General features: G+C 42.2%; 1 protein-coding gene across 8 annotated transcripts in view; it reads left to right on the plus strand.

Moving 5' to 3' along the window:
- The first annotated feature begins 8,420 nt into the window (after positions 1-8,420).
- caprin1.S (cell cycle associated protein 1 S homeolog) overlaps positions 8,421-21,883 on the plus strand; it is a 28,974-nt gene continuing 15,511 nt past the window's right edge. For 6 of the 8 annotated variants that reach the window (XM_018259377.2, XM_018259375.2, XM_018259380.2 and 3 more), the window contains exons 1-5: positions 8,421-8,579; positions 10,575-10,706; positions 15,514-15,576; positions 17,465-17,551; positions 19,409-19,647. In XM_018259377.2, coding sequence (XP_018114866.1) covers positions 10,575-10,706; positions 15,514-15,576; positions 17,465-17,551; positions 19,409-19,647 — 521 coding nt within the window. In that variant the 5' untranslated portion in view covers positions 8,421-8,579. 8 annotated transcript variants of the gene reach the window in all.

Below are 21,883 nucleotides of genomic sequence, written 5' to 3' on the forward strand. Positions count from 1 at the left end.
TGCCCTTCCCAATTCTTTACCAAGCGTAACCTGCTTTTTGCAGGCTCTATAAAGCACAGCCTGTTCCCTCCAGGCTTCATAAAGCACAGCCTGTTACCTACAGGCTTCATAATGCATAGCCTCTTTCCTACAGGCTCTGTAAAGCACATTCTGTTCCCTGCAGGCTTTATCATCTGTGATGTCATCAGAGGGGGGGTTAGGGGTGGGCATAGCTAGTGGCCTGTGACTAGATAATTTTAATCTATGGTCAGTCATAAGCCACTAGTGGTTCCCCTCTAATGATATCACAGATTCATCCTGTTAAACTACCTATTCATCTTCCCATGAAATACATCCCCATCATACCTTCCCATTGTACCTTATTAAGCAACCTTCCCATCTCTCCATGTAAAACTGCCCTTCCCAAATCTTTACCAAGCGTAACCTTTTTTAGGTCTTCTCATCATCTGTGATGTCATCAGAGGGGGGGAGAGGGCTGGGTATTGCTAGTGGCCTGTGACTGGCTAATTTCAATCTATGGCCAGTCACAATCCACCAGTGGTTCCCCTCTAATAACATCACCAGCTACATCTAAAAGCAGCTGATTCCATTTATTACCAACATCTTATGATCAGATAGGGTTGCTAACTTTATAAGCTCCTGTCAGTAGTAAGCGTATTGACTTAGACCAATAATTAATTCTGTATAAATAGTGAGAGCACTCCATTCATTTTAGGGGATTGTACCAATTATTAGTCAATATAGTGCAAAATTCAACCATGGTAAAATTGTCCCCTACTCATCCATGGTCCAGAACCCCTTAAAAACCGTTGTTCTGCAAATTTGTCAGGGATTTGTGAAATAGTGTCATTGAGTTTCCCCAGCATAAGAAGATGTAGCTATAAATGAACATAAAGAAAGGTAACACTATGGTATATGTCCCACCATTTGCTTTACTGGAGTCTGTGATATCCTCAGAGGAAGGGTAAATGGTTGGGCACAACTAGTGGCCTATGATTGGTCAGTTATAAGTTTATGGACTTTGACAAAATTCAGCTTTACTGGTCATTTCTTAGTGTATTTATAACTTTAGAGTCATCACCAAGAGGAAGGATCTAGCTAAGGTACTAAATATTAACATTTCCCCATAAAATATGGCCCGAAAGAGAGAGTGCCGTAGCCAGGAGATTAAAATCAAACTTTTTGATGACCTGAAACACAAGCAGTTCTGTCAATAGTGTATATGTTAGAGATACAACGCGAAAGCAGCTACCATCTTGTTCTACGTAATGCCCGCTGCATGGTCTGTACTGTCACCAGAAGGGAGGGCTGGGGTGGGCATAGCTGGTGGCCTGTGATTAGTTAATTGCCAATTTATATAGTCACAGGCCTCAGCGGCACCTCTCTGGTGACATCATAAACTGCACTTCTATGAAAGTACTCGCCATATAAGATTTGTACTGTTTACAAAGCTCCTAACATTACATATTTATATATATCTATGCTTTTATTTAGGATTTCAGATTGTTCCCAGAAATAAAGACTTTTTTTCAATTGCTTTCCATTTAGTTGATACATTTCTCAGCAGAATCTGCGATAAATAATCAACTATTGTATCAATTCTAACAGCTGCCTTTAATGAAACTCAGGGATTCTGCTCAGCAGGGACAAAGATAAAAAAAAAATGTATAAACTGAATGTATCAATTTAGTACAGTTACAGGGTCAGCGACCCCCCCCCCACTCCCAGAGCTGCTTTAGAAGGTCAAATATAAAATATCAATATAAAGATCAAAATAGAAAATAGAAAGTAATTGGAAAAAGTCTTTATTTCTGATGAACTGTCTGAAACCAACTGAACTGAAAAAAGTGTTTGAAGCTGAACAACCCCTTTAACAAATGGAAATAGATTGTATTGTTTCCTGTTCTCCTGTCTTGGCTCATAAAACGACATGCACAGTAGTATTAAAAGACTGTCAGATAAACGATCAGGAAAGTAAAATGAATGTGTTTGATTAATTATCTGAATTGTCCTCTTTGTATTTAACATTATTCCATTCAATTTATTCATACTTCATATTCTAGCCCAGTAACCTTTGGCTGCCAAAATGATGACTTATTTTTTTTTATGAATTATTTATTGCTATAAATATATTGATTGGCAAATAATTAACAGAATAAACAGAATAACAGCCTAATCCTGTCTGTGTGTGTATTTATTGGGTAACATTGTTTCCCCCCCCCAGCAAGGGCAGGAGGTAAGAGAAAGTGGGGCTGGAAAGTGATAGGGGGAGGGAAAGTTATGGGGCAGTGAGAAGTGAACTCAGTACCTTGACTTTTGTGGGAGCAGTTTCTGAAACTTGGTTAAGCAAAACAAATGAATTGGTCCATGAGGATAATAAGAGGCAGGGTTTGGCTAATAACATCTGTTATCTGGGGCACAACTGGTGTATGTGAGGGCATTGCCACACCAGCTGTATAAAGGTGGCAGGGGAGGGAACGCTTACATTTGGGACATATATCATTTACCTCTGGGGGTTTTTTAAGTGTAACCTGTGTGTTGTTAACTGTGCAGACAGCGGAATTGGATCATTTTATTTCACTTATCAGGAAATTAAGGTGAATCAAGATCCTTTCAGATTTCAGGGATAAGGGCAGGGACACCCCTGGACTATTAAGTGTATAATTCTCCTAGAGGAGGCTGTGGGGGGGGTGCTTAACAAGAAGTAGCATTTATTCAGCCGATTTGGCGATATAACAATCTGTGACCGGCCAAACTGGGTTTATAGAGTATGGCGTAGTTGTAGATACTGAAAATACAGTACATGGTCTAAAAAGTTAAAAGGCAAAGTGCCCACACCACAAACACACAGTCATTTTAAGCTCAGGTTTATAAAATCATAAACTTCATTACTAGTGGGACCCAAATCACAATACCCTTAACCTATTACACACTAGAAAAGCAAATGCTATGTGATTATCAATTCATTATTGGAATTTCATAAACACAGAATTGCATATTAAATATAACGCGTATAAATGGCTAAAAAAGTTTCCGAGTTCATTATAAGATAGGGAGGAATAGAAATTTCTCAGGCATTCTGGACTATACTTCATTCTGGAGTGAAAAGACCTGAGCCTATGGGCACTAAGTGTTAGATCAACAGGCTGTATAATTAAAAGGCCTCAAATTAAACACTGGAGACCTGGGGTTTTCCGGATAACAGATCTTTCCGTAATTTGTATCTTCATATCTTAAGTCATGTAAACATTAAATAAACCCAATAGGCTGGTTTTGCTTCCAATAAGGATTAATTATATCTTAGTTGGGATCAAGTACAAGGGACTGTTTTATTATTTCAGAGTAAAGGGAAATCATTTTTAAAAAATCTGGATTATTTAATTATAATAGAGACTATGGGAGACAGCCATTCCATAATTCGGAGCTTTCTGAATAATGGGTTTCCGGATAACAGATCACATACCTGTACTAATAAGAGAAGATGCTGGGACTTGTATTGGAGCCCTATTCGCAATGCTGCAGGTTAGACATCACTGATGAATTTCCTAACAAGTCCTGCTGCTGAGTGCCAAGTAGCAATGTGACACCTAGTGGGTGCCCTGATTAAATGCACCCAGAAAGGAATAGAATTATAGCCGAGGAACATGACTCCTTAATTCCAAATTCATTTGTAGCTGAAAGAAGATACGGAGATGTTGTGTCCACAAGTAACAAAAATATCTGTCACCTCTATAATGTGCCAATGGGATAAATCCCTGAAGCACTGCAGTATGTACGAATGCCTCTAGCCATGGCTTTCTGATTGGCTAGAAGACATTTAAAAGGATGGCTCTCCTTTAACTGAATCTTTAGTATGTTATAGAATGACCAGTTATAAGCAACTTTTCAATTGGTTGACATTCATTTTTTTAAAAAAAAAATAGTTTTTAAATTATTTGCCTTCTTCTTCTGACTCTTTCCAGCTTTCAAATGGGGGTCACTGACCCCTTCTAAAAATAAATCCTCTATAAGGCTGCACATATGATGTTAATGCTACTTTGTATTACTCCTCTTTTCAAGCCTTTCCTTTTCATATTCCAGTCTCTTAGTCAAATCAATTCACGGTTGGAAGGTAATTTGGACCCTAGCAACCAGACTGCGGAAATTACACACTGGAGAGCTGCTGAATAAAAAGCTAAATAACTCAAAAACCTCAAATAATAAAAAATGAAAACCAATTGCAAATTGTCTCAGAATATCATGAAGTTATCTATCTGCATCAAATGAATGACCGACCCTTAAACACCTAAACCACCAACATAACCAGGTCCCTAGAACTATAATAATGTGTCACTATACCCCAAGATTTTCCTGCAGAATTGTACTTTCTATTTGTGATACAGGTATGGGATCCAATATCCGGAAACCTGTTATCCAGGAAGTTCCAAATTATGGAAAGGCCGTCTCCCATAGACTCCATTTTATCCAGATAATCCAAATTTTTAAAAATGATTTCCTTTTTCTCTGTAATAATAACTTGTACTTGATCCCAACTAAGATATAATTAATCCTTATTGTAGGCAAAACGAGCCGATTGGGTTTATTTAATGTTTACATGATTTTCTAGTAGACATAAGGTATGAAGATCTAAATTATGGAAAGATCCGTTATCCAGAAAGCCTCAGGTCCCGAACATTCTGGGTAACAGGTCCCATACCTGTACAATCAGGCCCACACATCTCTTTACAAGTCCTACCTAAGGCTAATTAGAGCATTTAAAGAAATATCTAGATCTCCAGTCCCTCCACTATCTAGGGCTGCCACTAGGCTTCATGTCAATGTTATTAAAGGGGTAGTTCACCTTCAAGTTAACTTTTAGTATGTTATAGAATGACCAACTCTAAGAAACTTTTCAATTGGTCTTCATTATTTTTAGGGATGCACCGAATCCACTATTTTGGATTTGGCCGAACCACTGAATCCTTCGCGAAATATTTGGCTGAATACCGAACCAAATCCCAATTTGCATATGCAAATTAGGGGTGGGAAGGGGAAAACATTTTATACTTCCTTGTGACAAAAAGTCATGTGATTTCCCTACCAAATTAGGATTCAGTTTGGCCGTGCAAAAGGATTCTGAAAAAGGCAGAATCCCGAACCGAATCCTGGTTTGGGTGCATCCCTAATTATTTTTTTTTTTATCGTTTTTGAGTTGTTTGCCTTCTTCTTCTGACACTTTCTGACTTTTCTTCTGATTCCAGTCTCTTATTCAAATCAGTGCGTAGTTGCTAGGGTAATTCGGACCCTAGCAACCAGATGGCTGAAAATGCAAACTTGAGAGCTTAAAAAGCTAAATAACTCGAAAAGCACAAATAATAATAAATGAAAACCAATTGCAAATTGTCTTAGAATATCACTCTCTGCCTTATACTAAAAATTAACTTAAAGGTGAACAACGACATTAATAGGGAAGAAAGATAAAACTATAGGAAGGCGACTCTACCACCAACCAGTGAACATGCTGTGCCCATGGTATAATCACTAATTCGCTGAATGAGGAAAGGCAATGCCGGGGCCTGTGAGTCAGCAGTGATATAGACTCTAGATCTGGGAATAGTCAGTAAGCTCACAAAGGCTTCTTTTGGCACATGGAGTATAACTACTTTGGCCCTATTCTCTGAAAATTAATGGGCTGTTTTATAGGGATGCGCCGAATCCACTATTTTGGATTTGGCCCAGCCCCCGAATCCTTCGAGAAAGATTCGGCCAAATACCGAACCGAATCCTTCCCGTAAGATTCGGCTGAATACCGAAACAAATCCTAATTTACATATGTAAATTAGGGGTGGGAAGGGGAAAATATTTTTTACTTCCTTGTTTGGTGACTATATAGTCACGTGATTTCCCTCCCCGTCCCTAATTTGCTTATGCAAATTAGGATACAGATTTGGTTCAGCCAGGCAGAAGGATTCGGCCGAATCCGAATCCTGCTGAAAAAGGCCAAATCCTGGCCAAATCCCAAACCGTATCCTGGATTGATGTTTTTTTGTCGATCAGACAAATATATTCTGCCCCTAAATGTTGGCTCTTTCTGATATTTTTACCCTTTTAGCAACAGCTTGTAGCTACAATGAATGTAGTATGATGGCAGCCATTACAATGGGCCGCATGCAGGCTCAGATCTGTGGAAAGGCCACAAAGGCAGAATTTTAGGGTTCAGAAGCACAGGGGACATGCAGGGATTCATGCTCCAGACTCAATGATATAAGGCTTGCGCATGCCTTTGCGTGAATATGAATGGAGGAGGCGGGAAAGGGGGAAAGGATGCAGGGGAAGGGACAAGTGGTCCCGGCCTAGGGGCGTCCTATGTATAAATCCGGCCCCGTTCACATACTTTGGAGGGCTGCTGAATTTTGTTTGTGATTGTGGTTTAGTAAACTGTATTGTACAGGGTAGGGTGGGCGGCAGCTCCAGACTAAATAAACAGTGTATAGACCACCATGGAACAAAAAGTGGAAGTGATCTGTCGTGGAAATTCGGTTACCGGAGATCACATGAGACAAAAGTTTATTTGACCCTAGCTGCATAGATTCTGAACTCACAAAGAGTCAGAACCCCCGAACAAATAGATGACAGAAAAACAAAGATCTGCTCTTACAGCCAAGCAGGTGGCTCTGCCCCAAGGCCAGGGAACTGAAACCATCCAAGTTGGGGAATCTGCATACACAGAATTTTATTCTTTCTCACACCTGTTTCACAAAAGTCATATCATCCCTCTCTCAGGTTGAATATAAGCCCTTTTCTTGTTCCTTTGTAGGATTCTCATTTTGAAAGCACCCAGCGCAAAATGAGGGAAGTGGAAGAGAGAGATTTCAGGCATTTCAGTTTCAGTTCATTTGTTAGGCCAGAAAGAATGTGGCAGAAAAAGTCCAATGAATTGCCCCATGTCTGTTCCTACGGTGAGAGATGACCTTACAGGAAAACTTAAAGGATAAGTAAACCTTTAAAATAAATGAATGTAAAATTGATGAGGGGGCTATTCTAAAACATTTAGGGGACGGCATGCTGCCCAATCACACCCACATTGGTTCAAAAACACTGGGGATGCGCTGGAGATACAATCATTTTTTTAATTTCCCGTGCGCCAATCCCCATTGCGCCAGTGTAGATGATGAAAATTTGCACGAATAAAGGGGAGGGGACAGGGGCGCTGTGGGCAGTGGGCCTAAGGGCGCTCACTATGTAAATCCGGCCCTGAATCCACACCACCACCACGGCTGCCGCCACACGCTCCTGTGCAGTCTTCTTCAATGGAAGCTTGGCGAGCGTGAGATTTGTCTGTCACAAAATCTTCCGCTCAGTCCCCAGAGCACCTGCAGCCAGCCTGCCTCCCTAGGCCCAGGCCTTTGTGACCTGCCCACAAATCAGGGACTGACAATATTTGCACTAGTGATGTGCGGGTCAGGGTTTTCCTGACCTAACCCGCCCTGCTCCAGCCCGCGCTTCCGGGGGCCTTTTATAGACCACAATGACATCACAAAAGGGGTGGGGCGAGCGGATGTGAGACTATAAAACCGGAACCCGGCATTTGAAGGTTCCCGCCAGGAGCAGTGCGAGGTCAACCCGAACCCACCCGACACGCGGGTAAACCCATGGGTATCGGGTCGGCCGCACATCACTAGTTTGCACCTCAGTGTACTTGAAATATTAGTCCCAGGCCACTCCCAACTCATACCTCTTCAGTACCTGACCATCTAAACTAAAGTATTTTGCAGCTCTTCAGGGGAGGGATAAGGGGGAGGGGCAAGTTGGAAAACATAAAAACTTATATTATTTAACTTTTAACTGGACTTTGTGGAAAACACATTTTTTGTTGTTGTTATAACGACTCAATCTCTCACTTTCTTGATAAGTAACACGTGCTGTGAATGATAGACTGTGCAAAAATGTTACAACCACTACACTCCTGTGATTGTGCCGCCCTAATACTGAACAAAAAAAGGGTCACTTCTGACTGGAAATAGTGTGGCAAGAAAATGAACTTGGATCCCTCAGATTTTTATTACCACTGCTAGGGCCACGAGTTTACATAATGGGAACATTTATTTTCTGTCAGGCCTATCGTGTGTAACAAGAGAACAAGCCACGCTTGAATCCATCGCACTTGACATGTGCTTTTCTCGGCAGGCATTTGACACGGACAGCCCACAATTAACTCTTGGGGCGCGGCGAGGTCCTTTAGCACGCTTTGCCGGATCTCTCCATTGTCCGTTTTGGCTGACTTTGCGGCGCCTGAAGAATAAACGCACTTTTGAACGGGTTTTGTCAAACTAGATGGAAATATCAGCGCTGCCGCGTTTCTGAGAGAAAGAACGGCAGTTCGTGTGATGATTGGTCGCGCTGTTACGCTGTTAAGGAGTTGGCTGACATCAGGCATTTTGGAGGGCAGCCCGGTACTAGGGCCCTGCTAGTGTAAAATCCCTCCGCTTCCTGTGTCTCGGCCTCATTAGCTCGGTGCGGCGGGTAGTGGCGGAGCTGCAGCGACTCCTCTTTAAGACCGTCTTACAGCGACCAGCTCAAGCCCCGGCAGACTCTGGAAGGTGTGGGAGTGGGACGAAGGCGGGGCTACGGAAAGGTCCCGTTACCGGAGGAGGGGGTGGCGGGAAACACTTCCCGGGAGTCCAAACATTCACGGGAGAGAGTGGGTGGAGACTTAAGTGTTACCGGCAGCTGTGGGAGGGGACGTTTAGTGGGCTAAAGCGAGAACTACCGGCGGCTTTAGTTAAAGGGACCGATCGAGATCGATCTACATCGTACGAGGCACGTCCCCATTTAGGAGACATCTGAGGCAGCCATGTTACATAGAAACCTGCCACCGGGAGCGCAGTTCCATGCGCCTCAACCCAAAAAAGCAGTATGGCAGATCCAGCGCGTAGTCTACGTAGAAATCATGTATGATTGGCTACCACAGGCCTCCGTCCAATAGAACACAATGAAGTGAAAATCAGGTCTTTGTTTGCTTTCCCTTTAACAAACCTTTCAGGCAAAGGAGCCTTTCCTGGTAGGGGCCCTTGGATTTAAGCTGGCCATAGACTCAAAGATCCGCTCGTTTGGCGAGCGTATCTTTCCCCTGATATGCCACTAATGGCATAGCTATATCTGGGGTAATCCTAACGTTCGGCCATTTGGTCGAACGATCGGGTTACGATGCGCCAAGGGGCTCAGACGGGTCGGTCGGGTAAAAATCAAACCTCCCAGATCTATATCGTGGCCAGATATCGATCGGGAAGACCCGTTGGAAGCCCCCATACACGGGCAGATAAGATGTCAAATTGGTCCAAACGACTGATATCGCCAACTTTATCTGCCTGTGTATGGCCACCTTAAGACCCAGAGGAATTCTAGGAAGACACTTGGCGTGTGGATCATGGATTTATTTTTTTTAAAAAATGTTGGGATCTGGACCGTGGCCATAGACGTAACAATTATCATCTTTCCTGGAAAAGAGGTTTCCGAGAAAGATCGGTCGTTTCAATACACACGTGTAGAGCTGAATCATACGATATACAGGTAGAAACAATAGAATTCTACCTGTATCTGACATAAAGTTCCCGGCAGATTAAAGATGCCGTTATCTGTCCTTTAGACGAATTCGGCAGTTTATGTGCCCGTGTATGGGGTCTTCCCGATCGATATCTGGCCACGATATAGATCAGGAAGGTTTTTCAGGCCATCGACCTGTCTGTGCCATTGCTCCTTGTTGTAAACCGATCGTTTGGCCCTAGGGCCGATCATTCTGAATCTAGCCCTGCATTGGTGGGTATATTGGAGGAAAGATGTCGCCAATCGAGCAGATCTTATAGTGTATGGCCAGTTTAACAGTGGCTGATCACAATTTTCTGGTCAGCCCGATCGATGAACCAACAGATATCCAAGTCTTCTGCTATTGGTCGGCTCTTTTCGCACCATATACGCACCGAATATCATATGAAAATACATTTTGTACGATATCCGTGCGTCTTCGGCTACCGGGTCGCTTATCCGAATCTGTTACTCCAAAATGTATTGGGATGCTACAAAATCCTCCACGCTGTACTGAAATAAGTTTCATTTTGCTGGATGCCTGGGGTTTACCGGCGGGACCATGTTCATATAGAAACACCCAAGGGCCTAGAGTTGCAAGTTTAAGGGGGTGGCACTTTGAATTGGGGCCTATATTTTCTCTCTCAGTACCTGCTGTTCAAGTCAGTTGATGAAATAATGCCTAGGGCAGATGGTTAAATGGGACCTGTCTATCCCTAGTGGTGACAGGCATATTTGTTTACCAGCCTGGCATCCCTAGTGACAGTTCTATTAAAAGAGTAATGCTGGTGGAGGATACACAATGTGTGCCATAGGCCTGAGTACCCCACTGTCGTGTTGGAAAGTCATAGTGTGTTGCCAGCTCTATTTAAAGTCCTTTGTGAGCTTGTTTCATTCAGTCTTTGAATGACCTGCAGGCTCCAGCAGCACAAAGGAACACAACGCGAGGTGTGTTGCAGCATGATGTTTTGGTGTTCATTTATAACATTGGTCTCCTTTTTGCTCCTTCACAGATGCCCTCTGCTACCAGCAGCAAAGCGGTGCCGGGCTCCACCGATGCAGCTCCTGGCAACATCCAGACCGAAGCCATGAAACAGATCTTGGGGATCATCGACAAGAAGCTGCGCAATCTGGAAAAGAAAAAGGTTTGTGCGTGTATTTGCATAAACAGTCGCTGTTCCACACAAGCCTAGTTGTTAAGTACAACATTGTGTAGGTTTGGCTGCTGGGGCCCATGATAACTTGAGCGGCACCAATGAAACAATCTGACACTGGGAGCTTGTGGGACTGCTGGCACATTAACTTTTATGCCATTCTTCCTTGTCAATTTGCTTTGCACTTCTGTTGCGCACCATATAAATTCGCCCTACTAATCTCAACCATTTGCATCAATATTTTCCATGGACGTTTTATGCTCTGGACTTAATGGCAATTATATGATGCCAACTTATTTCTTGCCACCATACATCATTCACAACTGTCCCTGCCCTATGGAGCTTACAATCTAAGATCTCTGTTTTCCTCATTTCCCAGAGGAAACCTACACACACACCATGCACCCCATGGCTGTTGGCATTGCCAGCTGTTGTGCAACATTTAAAGCAGCCATATGATGATTATCAGGCAGGATTGTTCCTTTCCTTGTGACTCAAGATAAATAAATAATCTCAATAATAATTTCTGTTGAACAGTACAGTAGGCTGAGTCTCTGCAGTTTTGCCTGGGAGTCCTGCCTACCTCACCTATACAACCAGTTGTAGGATTTACTCGAGTTACAGCATTTCACTGTTCATGAAAACACAAGGAATTTTTTCCAGGCAATCCGAATATCTGGTCTCTCAAGGGACAATGATTGAAGTCTGCAGTGGCCCTTAAACACCTAATCATGGCCCTTACACTCAATAGATCTTGGGTGCAGGTTATAAAATAGCTGTATCAATGTTAACATAGGCTATAAAACTGACCTTGTGCACCCCCCCCCCCCCCCCACAGGCGAAAACTGGTTCAATAATAGTAATTCTTATGATGCACTTGAGCTACAGTACCTCAATCGCATCTCTTCCCAGCAGTTAAGAATCTCAACTGCTCCAGTTACTGGGCATAGTAATTTATTGGGCAACCCCAGTGAATATAATAATCAAATTTCCACCCTAAAAGTCCCCATACGCGTGACGATTCTTCTTTGGTGAACCACCGATTTCAGTGCAGTCCGACCAATCCATCAAATTATCGTGCTGTTAGTGGGATTCGAACGATCGTACATCGTACGATTTTTCGTCAGAAAATTGATTGGCCAGGTTTAAAAATCTTTATCGGCCCCAGTGCAATCTATCTATATTTGCATGGCCAAGCAGGCAGCTACTCTTCAGTTTTGCTGGCAATATCACCTGAAATGGTCTTTTTAGTTGATGGACACATCGTACATTTAAACGATCATTTCGAGATAATCGTGGTTTCACGATAACTATTGGATCTTTTAATAATCTTTACCTCTATGGCCAGCTTAACCCTCCCAACTGTCAGTAATCATGCAGATCCTCATGGGTTTTTGTATCAACCTGCACGTTTTTATTTTATTCCCCCCTCAGTGAGGGTCTCTATATTTAAGGATTATGCCAAGGATCCCTTGTAACAAGGACAATTGTCATGTGCATTAAGGATCCCTGAGAAAGCTTATAGATGGCACGATGCATTGTCTTTAAAATGAGAAGGTCACCTTTAAAATCCATACTGATGTAACCGTGGCCAAAGGCCTACGCCAGGTACCTCCCGAGTCAGTGGCAGCTGCAAAGCAAATACAAGCAAACTACAAAAAAAAAAAAAAAAATCCTATCTTCGTGCGAAACTGTCAGCCATAAAAGTGACTGATAATGGGTTCCTTACATTCAATCACATGCATAGATCGTACAAATTTGCAGTGCTGCACTGAAAGGCTTATCCTGTATGTACCTATAAAGCACTTACTGATCATTGTTCTGTTTTTACAGTTGGTTTAAAGATGATCAGCTCTGCATATATTAGGGATGCACCAAATCCAATATTTTGGCATTTGGCTGAGCGATTCCGAACTCGATTCGCACCCTAATTTGCCTGCAAATCGGGAAGGGAGAGGCAGCATGGTAAAAAAAAAAAAAAAAATGTTTAACTCCCTTGTTTGCGTGATAAAGTCACAGATTTGTCGGCTTCGGTTTGGCCAAATCCTGGATTTGGTGTATCCCTAGCATATATAAAATCCCCTCCTGCAACTTGCTGTTCTCCTTGCAGTCGGCATTTATAGTGTTAATTGGACACTAAGATTAGTAGCGTATGGGATCTATTTCCCTTACAAGTTGCATGTGACTGTATGAAAGAATAGTTTGGAATAGGCAGAAGCCTCCATTCTTTGCTAAAAGTCCAGCATCCCTCTAGCCGTTCCGTTTTATTGGTGGAACTGGGAGGTGCAGCTGGAGACGGATGTTTATACTGTGCACCATGTAGGTGATGCCGTTACCTTCTCTGCCCCCGAGGCAGCGTTTATAGTTCCTGGTTCTCTGGGAGAGAGGTTACATCCTACCGAAATGCTTTCACTTTCATTTAACCTAATTATACACACACACATATATATATGTGTTGAGGTCAGGGTTTCTCTGCTGCGTCATGTTCCCTTTCTTTTACCGCAGCGCATGATCACAAGCTAAGAAGTGTGTGTGTGTGATTGCAACTGTCACCTGCCAGTTTCCCAGCATGATAGTTTGTATCCCTATAACAACATAACACTTCTGTATAGTCCTCGTTACTATAGCATGCTGCACATCTCTTTAACCCTTTATATCAAGTGCGTCAATTTAAAAGAGAAATGTTTGCATTGCAGCAATAAGATGCATGTGGCTCTGATTGTCTTTCAGACCCTTAATCCAGTCTTCCCCCTAACAGGAAGCGGTGTGTCTTTATTTCATAGCCCTCTACCATAGCTATAAATGCATAATATATCAAGAGTAGAGTACAGGTTTGGGAATTGAGTTTACTCAAGACTTGGGGGCAAATTTACCTAGGGTCCAATATCGAGGGTTAATTAACCCTCGATATTCGACTGCCGAATTAAAATCCTTTGAATATCTAAAGGTGGCCATACACGGGCCGATAAAAGCTGCCGACAGACTGTGTCGGCAGCTTATTGGCCCGTGTATGGGGGCCCCCGACGGGCTTCCCCGATCGAGATCTGGCCGAAAGTCGGCCAGATCTCGATCGGATGGGTTTAAAAATCCCGTCGGATCGCGGCCGCATCTGTTCGTTGATGCGATCCGACCGCCCGTTTGAGAATGCTAGGATAATAGGGCCCAACGATCGGATCTGCCCGATATTGCCCACCTCAAGGTGGGCATATCGGAGGGAGATCCGCTCGTTTGGCGACATCGCCAAACGAGCGGATCTATCCATGTATGGGGACCTTAAGTCGAAGGACTTAGCTCAATTTGTTTGATCAAAGGAATAATCGTTCGATCGAACTTTCTTCGAATCGAAGGTTTTTCCTTCTATCAGAAAATTGATAGGCAGCCTATGGTGACCTTCCCCATAGGCTAACGTTGGCCTCAGTAGGTTTTAGGTGGCGAACTAGGGGGTCGAAGATTTTTTTTTTTTTTTTTTTTTAAAGAGACAGTACTTTGACTATCGAATGGTCGAATAGTATAACGATTTTTAGTTCGAATCGTTCGAAGTCGAGGTAGCCCATTCGATGGTCGAAGTAGCCAAAAAAACACTTCGAGATTCGAAGTATTTTTCTTCTATTCCTTCACTCGAGCTAAGTGAATGGGCCCCTTGGGGTTTAAGGGATCCTTCCCATAATTTGGATCTCAATACTTTGTTTATCTATAGAAATAAGTCAAATCAAATGGACTTGCTGTGTCTTACAAGTTCAGTTGATTTGACTTATTTATATAGATCTACCATGACCTGGATGAATGAGAACTTTCATAATCAATATTAGTTTACTTCAAAAAAAATAAAAATAAACCCAATAGGCCTCCAATAAGGATTAATTATATATTAAGGTGGCCATACACTATAATTTCCTCTAAATTGGTAACCTTGGGCTAATCATTCATCTCTAGGGCCAAACTGTTGGATTACAACTATGGGAGTGGGTGCCAACAGTAGGAGGACCACATCAACTAGCCAATATGGTCCTTGATCATGGGGAAAATAAAACCTGCCTGATTGATATTTGTTTTTTTGGGGGGTTTTCTTGCCAGAAATTGGTCGGAAGTCCCACACATGGGCAAATAAGGTGCCGAAAATGGCATCTTAAATCTGCCCGTATATGGCTGCTTTTAGTTGGGATCAAGTACAAGATACTGTTCTATTTATTATTATTATTATTATTATTGGAATTTTTTTTTTAATTTGAGTAAAATGGTGTCTATGGGAGGTGGTCTTCCCGTAATTTGGAGCTGTCTGGATAACTGGTTTCTTGATGATGGATCCCACCTCTTCACCACTGTCTATAACATAGATCAAAGGAACACTGATTCTGCTCTTTCAGATTGGCAAGCACCGCATGAGTGTTGGTTAGCAACAACCCGGTTGTACTGGAAATTGTATTCATAATGTTGTTTTTGTAATGTTGTTTGTTACACTGCATGTTTCAGACATTGGAACAAATGTAGCAGAAGGAAGACCGTGGATCCCTTGAGCATTAAAAACCCCTTGGAGTTGCTACTAGTTGGGTCACAGCAGGCGACCCACATCCATTATAGAAATCTAACCTGGGCCTGTCTGTTTTGTATCCTCCATAACTGGATCATGCCCTGTGTTCTAATCCATCTGCAATACTGGACCATGTTTGTCCACCATCTGCACGGCTGATGGGTTTTGCTGACCTAACCGAAAGAAATGTTTATGGGCACCTTGGTCACTGTTTTTGTGTTGTCTGTCTTTCTAATTCTAAATCTAATTCCCCCCCTTTGCTCCCTGTAGGGCAAGCTGGATGACTACCAGGATCGACTTGACAAGGGAGAACGGCTAAATCAGGACCAAATGGTAGATACCTTTTTAAAATCTTTGTAAATTATTGCACTTTGTAATGTATATGCTTTAAGTTGAGTGGTAATACAGCCCAGGTGCGCTGATGACATGGCTTTGTACAGGCAAAGCATATATCCATGTAACTGCATTGAACAGATGACATGATTTTATATCCAGTTTGAAAGCCCAGACCGTATGCAATCTTTCATTATCATTAACGTGTACCTGTCACCCAGACAAAAACAGCTGTATAATAGTCAATTTCAAATTAAACATGAAATCCAATTTCTATTTTTTATTAAAGCATTCATAGCTGCTGTAAGCTCATGTAAAAATCATAGCTGTCAATCAAATATTGTCTGCCCTCTAGGCTGGGCAGAAAATTACTTTCCCTTCAGCACTTCCTAGATGTCATTGCTTTCCCCAAATTCCCCAGTTCTCTCCACCATTTAATCGTGTAGCCAGGGCATGGGGATGGACATCAGGTCCCCCATTCTGGTGCATAAACAAGATTGTGAGATAATTCAAGACTTGCCTTAAAAACAGTGTCCACAAAATGGCTTCTGCCTGCTATAATTATGAATTCCCAGACTGAAGGAAACAAGATTCAAATACAGTGTAATTAAAGTTCATTTTGCTTGAGTAATGTGATAAAAATAGGATTTTGAATATATATTTTTTTTTTTTTGATTAAAGGAAAACTAAAGCTTAAAGGGGTGGTTCACCTTCAAACAACTAGTTGTTTTCAGATAAAAATAACGACTTTTTCCAATGACTTTACATTTTCTACGGGTGACCGTTTTATTGAAGTTTAAAGTGTAATTTTTCACCCTCTGAAGCAGCTCCGGGAGGGGGGTCGCCGACCCTGTAAACTGTTCTGGATACATTTAGTTGATACATTTATCTTTGTCCCTGCTGAGCAGAATCTCTGGGTTTCATTACAGGCAGCTGTTAGAATTGATACAATAGTAGCTAATACTCCAGAGAGGCTGCTGAGAAATATATTAACTAAATGTTGCAACAGTTTGAGTCTGGCAGCTCAGTTATTCAGGCGCAGACTCGAAACACCAGAGACTGGGACATTCAACTTTAAACTTAGATTTTGGAAAAACCGTAAAAAATAAAGGGAGTAATTGAAAAAAGTCTTTATTTCTGCGGAGCAATCTAAAAACAACTGAATTGAAAAGTGTTTTAAAGGTGAACAACCCCTTTAACTAAAGATGTAGCTGGAAATGTACATTTATGTTTTAAGCTTCTGTACCAGCCCAAAGCATCCACATCCCTTTAGCAGGGAAGATGTCTCCAAAGATGCCCCAGTAGCTCCCCATCTTTTCTACTGATTCCCTGTACATGCTCGGTGCTGCTTAATGAGCCCCACTCACAATATACTTACTATAGTGCGTGTGTGTGTGTGTGTATATATAAATTTAATGTATGAATATACGGCTGATTTCTAAATAATTCCGATTGGTACATGGCAACTCAGAAATTAGCACTATTGCCATCGCAATTTAATAGTCTGCCCTGTTGCATCAGCTTATATGGCGGGTGAACCTTATTTTCTGCTTGATTTGCAAGAACCCCTAAGCTTAGCTTCTCAACAACTGCTCACAGTACACCGAGCATGTGAGTGTCGCACTCCTAACAAAATCCAAAATGGGGAAACTCCTGTGACAACTTTGAAGGCCGGGATCACTACTACTATAGAGATGCTGAATCTTTGGTAATCAGTTCAGTGTATATACAATATGGCATTTCTAGCCATATTCACTTTTTGGGGTTTATTTCTCCTTTAAGTGGAGTCATTCTGTTTGCTGAATGTCCATGAGATCAAGTGATATGCTTGATTTCAGTATACAGTTACTGATGAATGTACATTTTATACCCCTTCCTTTCCTCCTAGGATGCGGTGACAAAACATCAAGAGGTGGTGGCCAACATGGAATTTGCCCGTGAACTGCAAAGGAATTTTATGGCATTGGGTCAAGATGTAAGTGAGTTTACTGTATCTTGAATTTAATTTTAATTGGAATGAGCTAACCTGACCCTGCTGCAGTTTTGTTAATGCATTCAGAAGGCAGCATTCCCTGGTCACATCCTAATCTACAGGACCGTCTGCTGTTCTAAGTCAATGGATGTTTGAGCTCCTCTTTAAAAGGGTTGTTTGTCTTCCGTTAACTTTTGGTATGATGTAGAGAGTGATATTGCGAGAAATTGTTTAATTTTTTTATTTGTGGTTTTTAGCTTTTTATTCAGAAGCTCTCCAGTTTGCAATTTTACCAGTTTGGTTGCTAGGGTTCAAATTAGACTGGAATATAATTAGGAGAGGCCCTGAATAGAAAGGGGAGTAATAAAATGTGGCAGTAACAATACATTTCTAGGCTGCCTTATAGTGCCTTTGTTTTTAGACGGGTCAGTGACCCCCATTTAGAAGCGGGAAAGAATCTGACTAAGGGTGGCCATACACGGGTAGATTAAAGCTGCCGATATGGGCCCTTTAGACTGATTCGGCAGTTTATCTGCCAGTGTGTAGGGGCTTCCGACAGGTCTCCCCAATTGACATCGGGCATGTTTTTATTTTTTTTTCGATGCGATCGAGGACTGCATTTGCTAGTTGATGCGGTCCTATGACTTATCGGCACCCATTTCCTTCCTATAATTAGATAATTTGGCCCTAGGGCCGAATGTTTGGATGAACCCAATATCACCCTGCCGTTGGTGGGCATATCTGGGAAAGATCCTCGCATTTGGCGATGGTCTTCTTGTGTATGGCCACCTCAAAGGGGGGTGGTTCACACCTTCAAACAACTATTTGTTTTCAGATAGATCACCAGAAATAACTACTTTTTCCAATTACTTTCTATTTTCTCTGTGTCACCATTTTTCTAATACTGAAGTGTAAAGTGTCATTTTTCACCTTCTGAAGCAGCTCAGGGAGGGGGGGGTCGCCGACTTTTCTAAATTGATACATTTAGTTGATACATTTCTTATCTTTGTCCCTGCTGAGCAGAATCTCTGGGTTTCATTACAGGCAGCTGTTAGAATTGATACAATAGTTACTAATACTCCAGAGATGCTGCTGAGAAATGGATCAACTCAATGTTGCCAAATTGTAACAGTTCAGAATCTGCACCTGAATTACTGTGCTGTCAGACTCAAACACCAGAGACAGGGACATTCAACTTTAAAGTTATATTTTGGGAAAAACAGACTCGGAACAGACCATTTTTTTTTCTTAATTGTTTCGTGGCCCAGATGGAACCTGTTTAAAATGCCACCTCCCCTCTCCCCATGAACAGTAATGTAGGGACTTTTGCGTGTGGTGCCAAGGCAAAGATGCCTTAAGTTGCAGGCAGTGTTTGGTCCATCCTGTTTATGCTAGAGTCCTGCACGGGTCCATTTTTTTTTATTTTTTTTATTCCCGTACCTGCAATCCGGAACCCGCAATCTTACCCACTACCCGGGCCGCAAGTACCTTCTCTGCAACCTGTGAAATTGAGAAGACCTGCGGCCCAACCCGCATCTATATCCGCACCCGGAACATCTACCTGCAACCTTCAGGTTTTTGCGGGTATCCGACCCGCTGCAGGACTCTAGTCTATGCTGCCAAGCCATGCCTTAAAATCTTGTTTAGGTGTGTAATGGGCACTAGGGATATGTAATCTGTTCAACAGGGTAAGGTTAGAGGCCAGAAGCTTTTTAGACAAATGGCAAAATGACGCCAAATCCATCCAGGCTGGACATCTCTTCCCACTGCATGAGATAAAAGGGTCAATATTTCTTTGGCAGCTTGTATCACTCTTCTTTATTTTTTTTAAATAAAACAAGAATTTATGTTCTCCCACAGATGCAGAAAACCATCAAGAAAGCCGCCCGCCGCGAGCAACTTATGCGAGAGGAAGCCGAACAGAAACGCTTAAAGACAGTGCTGGAGTTCCAGTTTGTTCTGGATAAACTGGGAGATGAGGAAGTGCGGAACGATTTAAAGCAAGGGTTGGATGGGGTCCTGGTGGTGTCAGAGGAGGAGCTGTCACTACTGGATGAGTTCTACAAGCTGGTGAATCCTGACAGAGACACGTCCGTAAGGTACAGCATCCGTCCCACTGGCTGACTTATTTGGCACGACCAGTTTACCTGCAGATATGGCCTTTCCTATGTATTTTTGCTTGGCAAACTGGAATGTTGCTACTTGTTAAAGGTTTAAGCATTGACCAGCTATTGGGGGTGGGCATTGTTCCTTCTTGAGTGGTTTCTGTCAGCACTTATTAACCTGGAGAAGCTGAAGGTCTGCTCAGCATCTGGAAAAAATCCTCTCAGCCATTTATTTTGCTGTTGCATGCAGAAAGCATTTCAGACGCTGTTTTCTGCTACTAATTCCTCTAAATTTCTTTCATATAATTACTTATATCTAATGCAAACTTTTGTTACAATTTGCACTTGGTTTTCATTTTTTTTTAATTTTTTTTTTTTATTTGTGGTTTTTTAGTTATTTGGCTTTTTATTTATCCGCTCTCCAGTTTGCAGATTCAGAAATCTGGTTTCTAGGGTCGAAATTACCCTAACAACCATGCATTGATTTGAACAAGAGACGGGGATTTGGACAGGAAAGGCCTGAATAGAAAAATGAATAGTAACCATAAATGTGTAGCCTTACAGAGCATTTGTTTTTTGACCCCGATTTGAAAGCTGCAAAGAGTTGCTTAGAGTAGGCCATTCTATACTAAAAGTTAACTTAAAGCTGAACCACCTCTTTAATACTGAACCTGTCAATGCTTCCCTATAGCCAGTATATTTTAAAGGGGCAATACACCATGCAGCAAAACTTTTAAAGTGCTAGCCCATAGGTTTGCTCCATAGCCCATAGCAACCAATAAGATGTTTACTTTTAAACCGGTGGCCATTAAATTCTACTTCCTGACTTGTTTCTATGGGTTTACTGCTCCTGGGCAAACTTGGTGCCTTTTTTTTTTTTTTTTTTTTTATTACATAACCCCCCATAGTGATTTAAATCATTGGCAGAAGCCTAGATATCGGCAACCCTCCGATGACTGATCTTGCTCTTTAGTAGTAGAGCTAATGCAGAGATAGAGACTGCAGGAGGATAGGTGAAGATATTGTACAGGTATGGGACCTGCTATCCAGAATGCTTGGGACTAGGTTTTCAGGATAAAGGATCTTTCCTTAATTTGGATCTTCATACCTTAAGGCTACTAGAAAATCATATAAACATTAAATAAACCCAACAAAAAAAATTAAAGTAATCCTTTTCAGAGTGGGGTAAAAGTGATATGATTGGCTCGCGTAGATGGATCGCGCTCTCAATTCACTTTTTAAGCTGATCCACTTAGAAATGGAACTTAAAAAAAAAATCTATTCTGGAAGCTTTCTGGGATCCTCTTGGTTGGTCACTAAGCATGTGTCACGTGGATACTTTCCTCCAAGTGTTACTGTAACTACAGAAGAGTAGAAATTTGGTCCCATTCGTCCTTCCATTGCAAGGGCAGTGATTTAAATTCTTCTTGCTGCCTTCTATGCTGCCAGGTTTCTTGGGCATTCCTTTGTAATATAGGAAGCTTAATTCTGTCGCTTCATTGGAAAGCAGAGGTGGCTATTGGCAGCCCCTCTTTACCTGTCCAACAGCTTCTGTAGTGGACACCACAGCTCTCATCTATATTCTGTGTGCAGTTGTGAAGAGCCAGTTGTGTTGTCTCTGAATCTATAATTGTGCAGGGAATAAGTGATCCTGAATTGCAATAAAATACCTGTATTATGGGACATAATTGCCTTGTGTATTGTCATTTCTAAGACCAATGACCTAACTGTCAGAACTGTTCTGCAGCTGTCCAAATATACAGGTATGGGGCTTGTTATCCAGAATGTTTGGGACCTAGAGTTTTCCAGATAACTGATCCTTCCTTAATGTGGATCTTCAGATCTTAAGGGACAGATTTATCAAGGGATCTTCATACCTTAAAGGGGAAGGAAACCTAGTTGGCGCAAAAACCCTCCCCCCCTCCCGTGCGTTGCCTACCCGTCCCGCTGGGCAAATGCCCCTAACTTGTTACTTACCCTTCTGCGCAGGTCCAGTCCACGGAGTTCACAGACGACATCTTCTTCCACGCGATCTTCTTCCTGCTTTGAACGGCGTTTTGTCGCATGCGCAGTAGGAGCATTTCGCCGGTACGGATCTACTGCGCATGCGCCAAAAGTCACAAAGTACTTTTGGTGCATGCGCAGTAGATCGTACCGGCGACACGATCCTACTGCGCATGCGCCGTTCAAAGCAGGAAGAAGATCGCGTGGAAGAAGTCGTCGTCTGTGA

The sequence above is a fragment of the Xenopus laevis genome, chromosome 4S (genome assembly GCF_017654675.1).
Source record: "Xenopus laevis strain J_2021 chromosome 4S, Xenopus_laevis_v10.1, whole genome shotgun sequence".
NCBI lineage: Eukaryota > Metazoa > Chordata > Amphibia > Anura > Pipidae > Xenopus > Xenopus laevis.